The following is a 14,466-nucleotide window of genomic DNA, read 5'->3' as shown; positions in this document are numbered from 1 at the left end:
CTTCAGAAGGGTTGTGTGTGTAATTCATATTTCGTTCACTATCTAGATGCAAGACTTGCTGCTGCTGATATTCGAATAATGTTAGTCATACATTGTCTTTGTTGTTCTAAGGCATCTTGCCTTTGCTGGTTGGTGTGGCGTGATGTAGATGTTTCTGCTTCCGTGCGTTAGTTTGAGTATGTTTCTGTTGTTCGCAGCTTGGCTGTATGTGCCTTTTCGTTTTATCAGGTGGCTTACGTTGAAGTGAAGGAAAAAGGAGGTGTAAAATGGTAGTTTCATAATGCAGTTTCGGTGAGTAGCAAAGGCTGGAAGCTTACCTTGAAGTGAAGGAAAGAGGAGGTGTAAAATGGTAGTGTCATAATGCAGTTTCAATCAGTAACAAAGTATGTACCGAATAAACAGTCAAATACAACAGTCGATAAATGGTCACATTGAAGACTTGAAGATAAACCTAAGACCAAAACTATACAAGGAACATGGATTCCTTGCTATTGTTGTGGAGAGATATAGTAGTTATGGCAACCGTTGTTTATATCAAGCACGGACCGACACAAACGAAATAATAGAAGGATTGGGGCGAGTCACAGACTGGTTGGACTGAGTTGCTGGGTATGTCAGAATACACGATGGTAAGCCAACCTCCACCACTGCCAATGACTCACTCAGATTATGAAAATGAAGTCCACAACAGAAAAGTAATGTAATATGGCCTTAAGCTAACTGGAACTAGAGAGCCGTGTATTGAAGCTAGACAGGTGCCTAACACTACTTCCTGCATTTGCATACACATGGAAATTTCATTGCAGGGAAAGCTTTTGTTAGAATGTTTGAATAATGAAAAAGCAAAGTGTTACTGTAACCACAAGGTTGTGGTCTCTTGACTTCATGCTGATAACCTTTATATATTTTTGAAAGTATAAATCACTGCTCCAGGCGTATTCTGCGCTTTGTACTTTAATCAAGCTACTGTTTAAGACATTGCAGTTTTCATTTCTTTTTAAATATGTGATTCAGAAGCAGATTTAGTTTTTGTTATATTCTGTTTATTTATAGCAGTTTAGGAGTTAATCCTAGGTTGCCATGTGAGTCAACTTGGACTTCTATGTTCTTACATTGGCTGCTTTGCCTAGATTTTATGTAAAAGCTGCTTTGTGGCTAAAGCAAGCCACCTCCGTTTGTTATTAGTTCCATCTAACCCCATTTTAAAGAGCATACAAACATAAAGTTCCATAAAAAGTTCAGATACTCCTGGCCAAATGACATATTTTGTCAACATTTCAAATGAAAAATAGTAAATATAACTTTAGCAGCAAATACAGTGGTACCTCTGCTCATGACCGTAATTCGTTCCAAAACTCTGGACGTGACCCGAACGAAATTTCCCCATAAGACTATATAAATACAATTAATCCGTTCCAGACCGTACAAACTGCATGTAAATATATATATTTTTTAAGCACAAAAATAGTTAATTATACAATAGAATGCACAGTGTAATAGTAAACTAAATGTAAAAACATTGAATAACACTGAGAAAACCTTGAACAGAGAAAACTAACATTGTAAGAGTTCACGCAGACCCTTGCAAACCGCTCGCTGTCAACATTTTTTTTATGAGTTTTAAGCACAGGGGAAAAAAATTAAATGCCACTTCTCTTGCAAAACTTTTCAAACCATCCTCTCCTGGTTTTAAATTCCTTACCTTCGCCACTCGAAGAAGGATTTTTTTTCAGCAAATCGCCATGAATCTTCCTGGCTTTCTCGCATATGATCGGCTCGCTTACGCTATCCCCTGCAAGCTGCTTCTCGTTCAACCACACTAGCAACAGTTTTTCCACCTCTTCCAGCACTTGAGGCCTCTGCTTGGTTAACATTATAACTCCTTTTGCAACATCAGCTGCTTTGTTAGGCCCTGTATACACAAACAAAAGAAAATGGGAAACGGAGAATGGCAATTCATTGGCGCGTACGAACCGGAAGGGAAACTGGCCGCCAGTGTTTTTGTTCGCCACCAGAGCGTGTGGTCGTGAACAGATGCAAAATTTTGGCAAACTTTTTGATTGTCACCCGATTTGTAAGTGTTCGGAAACGTTCGTGACCAGAGGTTCTACTGTACACTAAAACACAACCGCATTTTATGAAAATGTTAATGTACACTTGAGATTTATTTGATGAACTGAAAAAAAATGTAAGGTCTCAGTTTTAAGGTGTCAGAACTTGTTCAGTCATTAGTCTGGTTTGGCATAGCTCATTTGGTGTTATTCTAGTCGACAGTTGCCATTAGGAAACAAACATCAGGTGATGACATTTCCAGAGCCTATTAAATTCTTTGATTCTTCAATTGTTATACACAATTAATAGGCTTTTCAGAGGATGTGAAAATTTAAACTAATCTATGCCTACCAAGCAAGGGGAAGCATTGAAAAGATATTAAAGTGCTTCAAGCTGACAGTTTCCACATTCCAAAGTGTCAGTTACACATGGCAGTTAAGGGGAATCGTGGAGTTCAAGACAGGACCTGGAAGACCAAGTAAACTGACAGATAGCACATCTCTTGTACTGTGCAGGAAGGCAAAGCAAAACCCTGCACATGACTGCAAAGGACTTGCAGGCAGGTTTAGCCGAGAAAGGAGTGGTGGTGTATAGCGTTACCTAAACAGATGTGGTCTTCATGGAAGAGCCATCAGAAGGAAGTGTTACCTGTGATCTCCACAAAACAAAACCACATCATAAGTAAACAAGCCAACATCTGCATAAGACAAAGGCATTTTGGATCCAAGTGCTGTGGACAACTGAAGTTAAAATCAAACACTTTGGCCACAACCACAAAAGGTTTGTTTGGAGATAAAAGGAGCAGCACTTGAGAAAAAGAAAACCTTGTTAACTGTTAAATTCTGGATTTGAACCTGTTATACTCTCAAGGTTGTGTGGCATCTGATGGTACATTTGTGTGAGTACAGAGAAGATTTGATTCCAATAAATAGCAGCAAGTTCTTGCGAAGAATGTCAAGAGAGTAAGTCAGGAAACTAAAGCTGAAATAAGGATGGGTTCTACAAAAAGACAACAATCCAAAACACACTTCAAAGTCTCAAAAAGTGCATCAAAAAACAAGGTTTTGGAATAGACGATGCAGTCCCCACATTTAAACACTAATTGTGCTACCCATCTAAGATGGATTGAAACCTAAGTAATCATTGTAGACCCCAGCATTAACATTTTTAGTACACCGTACAATGCATATGTCTCTGTTATATGCCATTTGGTATGGGAATCATAAATGTGATTTGCATGCAAGATCCAAGAATATCTCATGCCTAGAAGAGATCTGTAAGAAAGAATGGGTGAAAAATTGCAAAACAACAGTACAAAGACTCCTAGCTGGCTACAAAAATGTTTACAAACTATGATTTTTGCCAGAGTTTGTTACTAAGTACTGACTTAAGACGGTGCTGAAACCTTTGCCATATTTACTCTTGTTTATATGTTTGTTCATTTTTACATATTTTCAAATCTTCTACTAAATTGTAATTTACATTAACATTTTCATAAAAATGCTGTTTTAGACTGTATGTTGTCAAAGTCAAATGTAAACAAAATGTGTCCTTTGGCCAAGGGTGTCTGTACTTTAGCATATAAATATTGCACTGGTGCTCCATCCATGTTGCATTCTTTTTTTATGGGCTCTAACTCTCCACAACAAGTTGCATCCATGAATGAATAACTGGCTAATTGGAGATGGAAATAAGAAAATGCATGAAGAGTTTTTAATATCTTATTTAATCCAGTGGTGATTCCTGACTGCACTAGAGTTCTGAATTCAAATCTGGGCGCGTGCACTGTTGTGTGTTTGGTTTTTTTTTTTTTTGCCTTGTTCTTCCATGCTTGTGTGGGTTTTTCTCCATTTCTACCTTCCCCACCATCCCAAAAGACATGCATGTTAGTTTGAAGTTTAAAGGGTGGCAATAAATTTGACCCTGTGTCAATGCATGAGTGTGAGGGTGTGTACATGCTTGGCATCCTGTACCAGGTTGGTCCTTGTCTGCCAACCTCATGTGATCTTGTATTAGAATAATTGTTTGACTAATTGTGGATGATGAATTAAATCCCTGTGTGTGATTTAGGCCAACAGATTAATATATTTTAATTGATAGACTAATATTAGGTTAGTTAGCTGATTATACAGTACATACTCTGAACTGGTGGCAGTGTGACCTTTCACTCAATTCATTTTAGTATTACTCTGCTTAGTGTTTTACAGTTAAGGTCAGCAGAACAGCTAGGAAAAGGAAAGAAACTCTACTGGATTTTCACCTCACCAACAGCACTATAATCTTGTCCTTTTTTGCAGAATCCTTACAGAGATCAAAGATCCATTACCATTGGACACAAAGCAAAAGCTTATCCACCTCTGCTCAATCTACACTCAGACTGGAGACAGTGGCATGTGTTCTCCTTCCGACAGCGATGATCAGGAGGAGTGCATCTACACCCTGGAGAGCCTTCAGAGGTCCATGAAACAAGAGCTACCGCATGCTGATGACAACCTGGAAGCTGAGCAATCTGACCAGGAAAGCTGGTTCAGTTCAACACAGCCACAAGCATCCGTTTCAGAAAGGCTGACTCCAGAGGTTGTTGCTGAGCGGATGAACGCTCTTAAGGGCTCACCATGGCAGATATGCACAGGTATCTGTACTGATAATATATCTTTGAGGCAATGGGATTACATCAGAGGTTTTTAAACTGTTTAATCTGTGGAACCAAATAAGAAAAATAGTATCTGAAGAAGAGGATTATTACCATAAAGACAGCAGACTCATTCATACAGTAGATAAATAACAATAGCCATATTATTAAAAAAAAAAAACTGAAAGTTTTTGTTTCCCTTCCAAGTATATTTGTCACATGAATTTTACTAAAAGAGAAAACCGAAACACAGACATATAATTACTGTTTTATTAACAATATCATTCAACACAGGGGGCAGATTTCTGATATTCATCACTACCAGTGCAGATGCTTATTTTTAGGTTTAGTAAAGCTAACAAAAATAAGTACCTATTTATAAGGAATATGATGCAAGGATAATCTGATATTTGAGAGGATAGTATGAATGGTCACTTAACTTAGATAAGGGATAAAGCAATTAAGAAATAATTAATCGATGCAGTTTCTTTGTTCTAGAATAACTGGAATAACGTACTTTGTAGTGAGTTGTTCTGTGTGTCTGATTTTCATGCAGTAGTTGGGTATAAAATGTTTAGTCACGTAGCTAAAGTATTCCTAAAAAAAACTATGCACAGTTTGTATTTTATACGGATGATGGGATGAATCCTGATGAAGAATTCAGCAAACAGGCCAGGCTGAAGTGTGTTAGTGCTGCTGAATGATGCCGTGCTGAAAGTCTGCTCTCCAGTCTCTCCCACCCTTTTGATATTTGCTGGTGTTCTTACAGTTCTCAGTGGTTCAACAAACACATACTACTTGCTACCAGTAGACGGAAATTTATCAAACCACTTTAAAATGGTGTGAAGAGTAGGAATTCATCATCACTGAGCTTTATGCTTAACACAAAATCATCTTTGCTCGTCAGTTTTGATTCAGTGTATGCCATATTGATAAACATACAATGAAGCACTGACCAGTTGTACGTGACCACACAAACTGCATTTAGCTTAAAACACTTCCACAGCACTACACGATACCCCTGCCATACTGATTCAACCCCAGTCCTCCAAACAAAATACCCATCACATCCCTGTCATTACCTCCTCTCTCCCATTTACCTTTACTTATCTTTGCTTGTCAGGATCCTTAGTTTGACTCTTTCACAGGGTGGTGTTTGGAGAATATTAATTACATTTTATGCCATAGAAGTAAAGGCTCTCTGTGATGCAGCAACAGCATTGTTCACAGGCTGTCAGATCGCATACTACTGCAGTAAAAAGTGCTCTAAATGGGAAGGTCTGTCATTCACCATAGAATTTGTGATTGGACAGACTTGGTTAATTTTATTGCACAATCATGTGGCGACCCATCACAAACATGTCCGCAACCCCCATAGTTTAAGAAACCCTAGTTTAGATTAAAGGGGGGTGATTACTATTAAGATGTTAATCTTTTTCCTTCAGACTCTGTGAAGTGGGAAGAATATCCATTAGGGAAAATACCTGGACAATCTGATGACCCTAGCTGCCTAATGGTGGACAGTTATTCTACAATGTCAGTGATGGACCAGTCATTGGACCTAGGCAGAATAGCCTCGCACAGTACAGGCATGGGGTAAGTATGACGTTTAAATTTACCTGTTGGCACTCACTAATGTTACCACACAAGTAGCCGCTTTTGAAGCACATCTAAAATTTGGACAAAATCTGCCTTAACAAATATTTAACCAGCAGAGGAAAGCAGACCAAAGTAAAATCAGTAAATCGGCTTAGCATGCCTAGAAAATGGAGGGAAAAAAAAATCAGTTTGGAGGAAAAATTTAAAGTAGAATTGAAATGTAATTGAGTATTGTAATTCTTGTAAAAATGGTGTTCGCAGAAGTTAGGAAGGCTGTCAGATAAAAGTCTTTAAAATTTAATAAAAAGAAAAAAAAGGATAGTGGACCGTCCATATCTTCTGCATTTATACCAATAATGTCTATCAACAGAAACAAATTGCTATCAATATAAACCAAGCAGACGTTCATTTTTGTTTTTATCAGTTTGTGGGTGCAAGTTCTAGGTGGAGTTATACAAAGTACTACGTGTGACTGCGTTTGGTATCTCCCAGAGAATGAAGTCACATGTGTGTCGTTCCGCTTGACTTGTTGTTTTCTCCCTTCATGATGCTTCATTGAAGTAAAGAAACTAAGAAAGAGGAAGCTGAGGTCCAGCTGCATCCTGTACTTATCATGTGAAGGTTCCTCCTTTTGAGCCTTTATGAATCGGGTTTGCTGAGCATGTTCTAACAACAGCTGGTATTATCATAAACTCCTCATTGAGTTCAGCAGCATGGTGACGGTAACAAATCTATTATCATATACAGCATATTGACTAAAACCTTTATCTGAGGCGATTTACAAGATCAGAGTAAAGTACAAATGTCTACATGCGTTTCTACAGTTGAAGCACAGGTGTGGACTCAGTGACATAGTGAGGCAGAGGCAGCGGCTGTCCAGTCAGCTTTGGGAGTTTCCGTAAATTCTTTTATTTATTGAACTTAAGTATGCTAGAGTAATCGTAGCAAGATGTCAGCAAACTGATCTCTACCTTGGGCCCCACATTGAGCAAAGAGGACAGGGTTGCATCGTTAACTGTAAAACCCACTTAACATCATTAAAGAAAGGATTAAGGAGAATTCAGAAGGTGGTGGTGCATTATGTTTATGAAAAAAAATGAGGCTGGCTATCTATCCTATCATAGAGCAGCACTTCAGGATTTACTCGCTGCCCCAGCATTCATCCTGCCCAAGGCATTAATGAAATTCCTAATTTAGGCTATGTCCACAGTACTACACAGTGCACACTACTACTTTTTCATTTTAAAATGGCCTTTTTTAAATAAGAATGATCTCCTTCCACACTAGTCTTTTCAGATCATTTACAGAAGTATCTCCACCGACACTAAATTGACTAAAAACGCATATGACATAGCTGTTTGCCAACACTGAGCATGCCTTCGTCAGCCGTAACAGGAAGAGGAAGCTTCCCCCTTGAATGGATGGTAATGCCGTTGGCCACAGGATTTTTCACAGATCTGTAGTGACCAGTAAATTATTTGCCATTTGCACATGTATATAGCATTCAAACTGTAAAAAAGGCAGTTCAGATAAGCAACACAATAAGCGCCTTGGGAAAGCAGCTCCTCTGTTTCTACAATGTTGGAATAAGGTTTTCTTCCAGGAAGGGTGACCAATCCGAATTGGATGTTGTAATTTCCCAAACCAATCGGAGTGCAATTAGAGTCTCCATTTTCATCCATCCACACTGCAACACCGAGTCTGTATTTTCAGATATATGCAACTCTGGGGGCATTTTCAGAAGTCTCTGTTTTCACGGGTTTATAATGCTTGGGGTGGTGTGCACGGAAGGCAGAAAAGGAGTCTAATGTCTGTGTTTTTAAATGAAAATGTAGCGGTGTGGATGTAGCCTTATATCAATTGAATGAACTGGCCCTTTAAGATCAAGAAAAATTCATCTTTCATATGAAGGGCACTTCATACACCTGTTTACAGACTACTCAGGTTGACTAGGGCTGCAAGGGAGGAAAACGCAACCTGTTATTAACAAGGCACTGCACTGCTGGCCTGTCTTGAACTGACTGATGCTTCAGGGATCATCACCTCTGATCACCTTAATCAGGCCATTGCAGCTACTGACAACTTTCAACTTACTGGAACTTTCCGTTTGCGAACCATGCCATGCCTGTCTTCATTACATCATTCATTGCTCTTCAGACATTTTCCTTCCCTCAGGCATCCCACATAGACAAAGAGGGGGTCTCGCATGCTTTCACTTTGTTGGACAGCACTGCATTGTATCTGCAAAGCTTCAAGCTATTTAGTTTGTGACCTTCACATTAACTTTCTTACTAAATTAACACAATGTGGATGTTTTATACTTCCTTTATCCCAAATCCATTGTACTCAAGTGCTTCTGCCCTTTTTTTCCGGCCTGTTTCGTTCTCATCAGTGTTATTTAAGATAATGCATTTAAATAATATCTATCGAATTTGTATAATTTTGGCATGGGGGATTTACAGTGCATCTGGAAAGTATTCACAGCGCATCACTTTTTCCACATTTTGTTATGTTACAGCCTTATTCCAAAATGGATTAAATTCTTTTTTTTCCCTCAGAATTCTACACACAACACCCCATAATGACAACGTGAAAAAAGTTTACTTGAGATTGCTGCAAATTTACTAAAGATAAAAAAATTGAGAAAGCACATGTACATAAGTATTCACAGCCTTTGCCATGAAGCTCAAAATTGAGCTCAGGTGCATCCTGTTTCCCCTGATCATCCTTGAGATGTTTCTGCAGCTTAATTGGAGTCCACCTGTGGTAAATTCAGTTGATCGGACATGATTTGGAAAGGCACACACCTGTCTATATAAGGTCCTACAGTTGACAGTTCATGTCAGAGCACAAGCCAAGCATGAAGTCAAAGGAATTGTCTGTAGACCTCCGAGACAGGATTGTCTCGAGGCACAAATCTGGGGAAGGTTACAGAAAAATTTCTGCTGCTTTGAAAGTCCCAATGAGCACAGTGGCCTCCATCATCCGTAAGTGGAAGAAGTTCGAAACCACCAGGACTCTTCCTAGAGCTGGCCAGCCATCTAAACTGAGTGATCAGGGGAGAACGGCCTTAGTCAGAGAGGTGACCAAGAACCCAATGGTCACTCTGTCAGAGCTCCAGAGGTCCTCTGTGGAGAGAGGAGAACTTTCCAGAAGGACAACCATCTCTGCAGCAATCCATCAATCAGGCCTGTATGGTAGAGTGGCCAGACGGAAGCCACTCCTTAGTAAAAGGCACATGGCAGCCCACCTGGAGTTTGCCAAGAGGCACCTGAAGGACTCTCGGACCATGAGAAAGAAAATTCTCTGGTCTGATGAGACAAAGATTGAACTCTTTGGTGTGAATGCCAGGCGTCACATTTGGAGGAAACCAGGCACTGCTCATCACCAGGCCAATACCATCCCTACAGTGAAGCATGGTGGTGGCAGCATCATGCTGTGGGGATGTTTTTCAGTGGCAGGAACTGGGAGACTAGTCAGGATAAAGGGAAAGAGGACTACAGCAATGTACACAGACATCCTGGATGAAAACCAGCTCCAGAGCGCTCTTGACCTCAGACTGGGGCGACGGTTCATCTTTCAGCAGGACAACGACCCTAAGCAAACAGCTAAGATATCAAAGGAGTGGCTTCAGGACAACTCTGTGAATGTCCTTGAGTGGCCCAGCCAGAGCCCAGACTCGAATCTGATTGAACATCTCTGGAGAGATCTTAAAATGGCTGTGCACCAATGCTTCCCATCCAACCTGATGGAGCTTGAGAGGTGCTGCAAAGAGGAATGGGCGAAACTGGCCAAGGATTGGTGTGCCAAGCTTGTGGCATCATATTCAACAAAACTTGAGGCTGTAATTGCTGCCAAAGGTGCATTGACAAAGTATTGAGCAAAGGCTGTGAATACTTATGTACATGTGATTTCTCAGTTTTTTTTATTTTTAATAAATTTGCAAAAACCTCAAACTTTTTTCACGTTGTCATTATGGGGTGTTGTGTGTAGAATTCTGAGGGGAAAAAAAGAATTTAATCCATTTTGGAATACGGCTGCAACATAACAAAATGAGGAAAAAGTGATGCGCTGTGAATACTTTCCAGATGTACTGTATTTATAGGTTTTTTGTTTTTCCTTTGTTTGTTTTTTGTATTAAATGTAGTTCTGGAGGGGAGGCCATTGCTGCCTTGTCATCAGCTTAGTTATCTGTAGTTCCTCCTGTCTCTGCGTATTTGTATGTTGGTTGATTTTTTTTTTTTTTGGTCTACTTGAGGCACATTGCAATGGGACCTGCTGTTTTTGCTTTTATTTCCCACTGTACCCTTCTGCTGATTATCTACTCATTCCAATGCATCAATGGATTCCATTTAAATGTAATAGTGAACAGACACAGAGGGCTGAGTGTGAGGAGAGTTGTTGGATTTGGGGTTTGGGTGGGCAGTGGTTGGTATTCCCTACTGTTTTAATATGGGCAGTAAGGTGTCCAGGGTGGTGATGCAGCTCAGTGTTTGGTGTTTTTCTCCTCTCTTTCTTTGTCCCTCCACATCTGTTTTTTTTCCTATTGCATCTCTTTTTTGTTATCTTTTCATTTATGCTTAGTAGTTTTCTCCTCAACGTTTTTCAGTGGCTAATATAACGGTGGTATCTTTGAACATTTATGACCTGGAGTCCAGTACTAGAAGATTAGATATATTAGATTATTTGTTGTGCTAGCATGTTCATATTGATTTTCCTTCAGGTTATTCTGCTACTAGATAGGGGTTATACCCCAGATTGGGATAAGGTATTATTTAATGGCAGCCTCATCCTCTGTCCAATAAAAAATTGGGGATGTCCTTCTTCTGCAGCCAAACCAATCTTAGATTTTTTTTGTAGAAGCAATTGGAATAGTTGACAAAAACAAAGCATACAACATAATTTACCTAAACCTTCAAAAAGATTAATTCTGAAACTAGAAGCTGTAGGCATCAGAGGTACCTCCAAAATTAAATCTCTAGTTTGTTAACCGGCAGGTGAAAGATCAGACGAGAATGCTCCAGGTCATCAGTGGAGTCCCTCGGGGGTCTGTCCTTGGACCATCACTTTTACTGATTTATATTAATGACATTGATTCTGGTATAGTTAATAAACTTCGCAGATAACACCAAATTTGAAGGGATGGCAGACACTGAGGAGGTGTCAAAAAAGAATTCAAAATGATCTGGACAACCATCAGAGCTGGGTGAACACCTGGAAGATTCAGTGTAATGTAGAAAAGTGCAAAGTACTACATATTGGCAAAAGGAACATAAATTCTAAATACAAAATAAAAGACCCTGTCATACAGGAAGCAACCTCTGAACATGATTTAGGGTTTTTGTTGGGCAACCATCTTCATAGGTAAAGCAATGTACAGAAGCAGTTAAAAAGGCAAGTAAAATGTTAGGTTATATCATAAAAACTGTTGAATCAATGTCAAGGGACATTATGCTGAAACTGTTTAATGCACTCGTGAGACCACATCTGGAGCACCGTGTGCAGTTCTGGTCACATGAAGCTGTGCAGAGGAAAACAACCAAGTGCATCTCAGGACTTAAGGACAAGGCCTACATGGACAGATTCAGAGAATTAAACCTGTTGAGTCTCGAGCAGAGAAGACCGCATGGGGACCTCATCCAGGTATTGAAAATCCTCAAAGGCAGTGATAAAGCTGATAAATGGTGAATCACGTACTTGAATCAGTGGAAGTTACGGGGAAGTGTATTTAGGACTGAAGCCAGGAAGCACTTCTTTACAGAAAGAGTTGTGGGACTCTGGAACAAACTACCAAGACATGGAGTTAAGGCAGAAACCTTGAGAACCTTTTAGAAGAGTCTGGATGTGATATTGCTAAAGAAATGGGCTTGATGAGCTGAATGGTCTTCTCTCGTTTGTCAAATTTCTTATGTTCCTGTGCAGTGTAACCTCCCAATCAAATTTTTAGCTTGGCACACAGCACCATCTCCACTTTCTTCAGCATCCATTATTCAGGGTCATCATCATGAGTTTTCTGAGCAGCTGCATCACTGTCTGGTTTGGAAACTGCTGCGTGTCTGACTGTAAGGGCCTACAACAGATAGTGCGCTTAGCAGAAATGATCATTGGGACCTCTCTTCCCTCCATTAAAGACATCCTCATAAACTGTTATATCTGCAAAGCCTATAACATTAAGAAGGACTTCTCCCATCCCCTCTAATGGTCTCTTTGACTCTCTTCCAAATGGCAGAAGGAACTGTAGCATCCAAAACAGTTCTGCCAGGTTCTACAACAGCTTCTGCCACTGGGCTATCAGGACTCTGAACGCTGTGCAGCTCCCCTGTCCTCCAATCTAGTAGTTTTATTTGCAGTATAGCAGGACATTTATTACACTTGATACAACTGTTTTATTATTATGGGTTGTTGTTGTTATTTTATTTATTGTTATATTTTTCCTTACCTTTCATTTATTTATAGTATAGTTCTTTACTTGTCTTACTTATTCTGTATTTATGTATATGTTGCACTGTGGTCCTAGTGAACGGTATTTCATGCCACTGTATGCTGTCATGCAGTAAATGGATGACAATAAAGCCACTTGACCGACCGATTTCTTAAACTTGGTGGAAAGAAAGGTGTGCTCTGTGCCTCTTATGCTCCCACCCCATACCAATCTTCCTTCTTTACTGTCTAATCAGTTTTTCAAATTTTGATGTCTATTAACTTATTCTTGTTACTGAGGCATATGCAAATATGAGCCTTCTATTAGACCAATCGCCCTCCCATCTATATCGGAGTACCTACCCTTCCATCTGATCCCTCTGCAAATTTACATCTCTGCCAAAGACTTTTTTTCTGTTTTTCCATGCCAGTCACCACTTCCATTCCAGATTAGACTATATCTTAATTTTGTGGTCGCTTGTGCCATCCCTGTGTTGAGTCATCTTTACTTTCCAATGTGTAGTCTCTCCTAGTTTTATTTCTCTTCAGCTCTGTTCATGCAGCCCATTTGGGAATTTAATTCATTATTACTTCACGATCCAGCATACAGTCAGAAATGCTTTGGATGAGTTCATGAATGTCAACCATGTCTCAATGGAGGGCTCAGATTTTGTCTACCTAGCATTTTAGGGGTCATTTCTGATTTTTCTATTAGCTATGCTTCCAGACTGACATGGTTCCACAAACAGAAAAATCTCGGACTTGGGATCTCGGCTTACTGCTCTGGAGAATGACCTGATTGATTAATCAGGCTTGATTATGAGTCTCTAGTTTCCAGCTTAAGAACACAGTTGAATTCTGCTTTCATACAGGAAGCAGAATTTGACATCCATCAATATTATGTTATTGATATTATGTTATAGTGGTCAAGCCCAGGAAATGATTAGCTTTTAGGCTGTGTAAACGTGAAGCGTCTGCTACTAGTATTTTCTATCTGAAATAAGGTGGGGCACCTTACTAATAATGTGACTGAGGTCACTAGGCAATTGTTTGAACTCCCTTCTCAATTATTTTCTTCTCATTCCATTTCCAATCCAAGCTGAAATTCACTCCTCTTTATCTAATCTGATGCTAAAGAAGCCCTTGAATGATGAAACCTCTACTATCAATCCCACTACTACTCTTCAGATTAAAGAGGCTTTAGTGTCTTTGCAATCTGGGAAGTCACCAGAGCCAGATGGATTACCACCTGAATTTTATTTGAAGGTTTTGAAAGCGGTCTCCTTATACTCTGCTATCTGCTCTACATGGATGAACGATTCTGTTACCTTTTGTGATCAGTGGGCTGTTTACAGTTACTCAAGGTACCATCCCATCTCTTTGAATTCTGATGCAAAAATACTTACTAGGTTTTAGTGTCTGCCTTCAGCTTGTAATTTCCATGTTAATTCACCCCAACCAGAATGTTTGCTTATACTCGCCTGGAGATGGACAACATGAGATGTCTTCTCCATAGTTTCGAAGCTGCGCCCAACCTTCCTCAGGCACCCTCTTTGCTGTCCTTAGATGCTGAATAGGCATTCAGTCAAAATGAACTTGTCTTTACTCTGCCAGGTCTTGATATCAGATGGGATTTGGGGAGGTCTACATCAGTATGGTCAGGACACTTTATTCATCTGTCTCCGCTATTACTCTCGCTAACTCAATTATATTGCAACATTTTTGGATTTCTTAAGAAGCCATACAGTGCTTCCCACGTTCCC

The 14,466-nt window shown here is 39.7% G+C and overlaps 1 protein-coding gene across 1 annotated transcript in view; it reads left to right on the top strand.

Annotated features, from left to right (window-relative positions):
• Positions 1 to 14,466, top strand: part of las1l (LAS1 like ribosome biogenesis factor) — a 73,370-nt gene that overhangs the window by 54,476 nt on the left and 4,428 nt on the right. The window contains exons 11-12 of the mRNA XM_051934505.1: positions 4,350 to 4,684; positions 6,130 to 6,280. Coding sequence (XP_051790465.1) covers positions 4,350 to 4,684; positions 6,130 to 6,280 — 486 coding nt within the window. The remainder of the gene's footprint in view (positions 1 to 4,349; positions 4,685 to 6,129; positions 6,281 to 14,466) is intronic.

This window comes from Erpetoichthys calabaricus, chromosome 12 (assembly GCF_900747795.2).
Source record: "Erpetoichthys calabaricus chromosome 12, fErpCal1.3, whole genome shotgun sequence".
Lineage (NCBI taxonomy): Eukaryota > Metazoa > Chordata > Cladistia > Polypteriformes > Polypteridae > Erpetoichthys > Erpetoichthys calabaricus.
The sequence above is the reverse complement of the archived record's forward strand: the minus strand, read 5'-3'. Positions and strand labels throughout refer to the sequence as shown.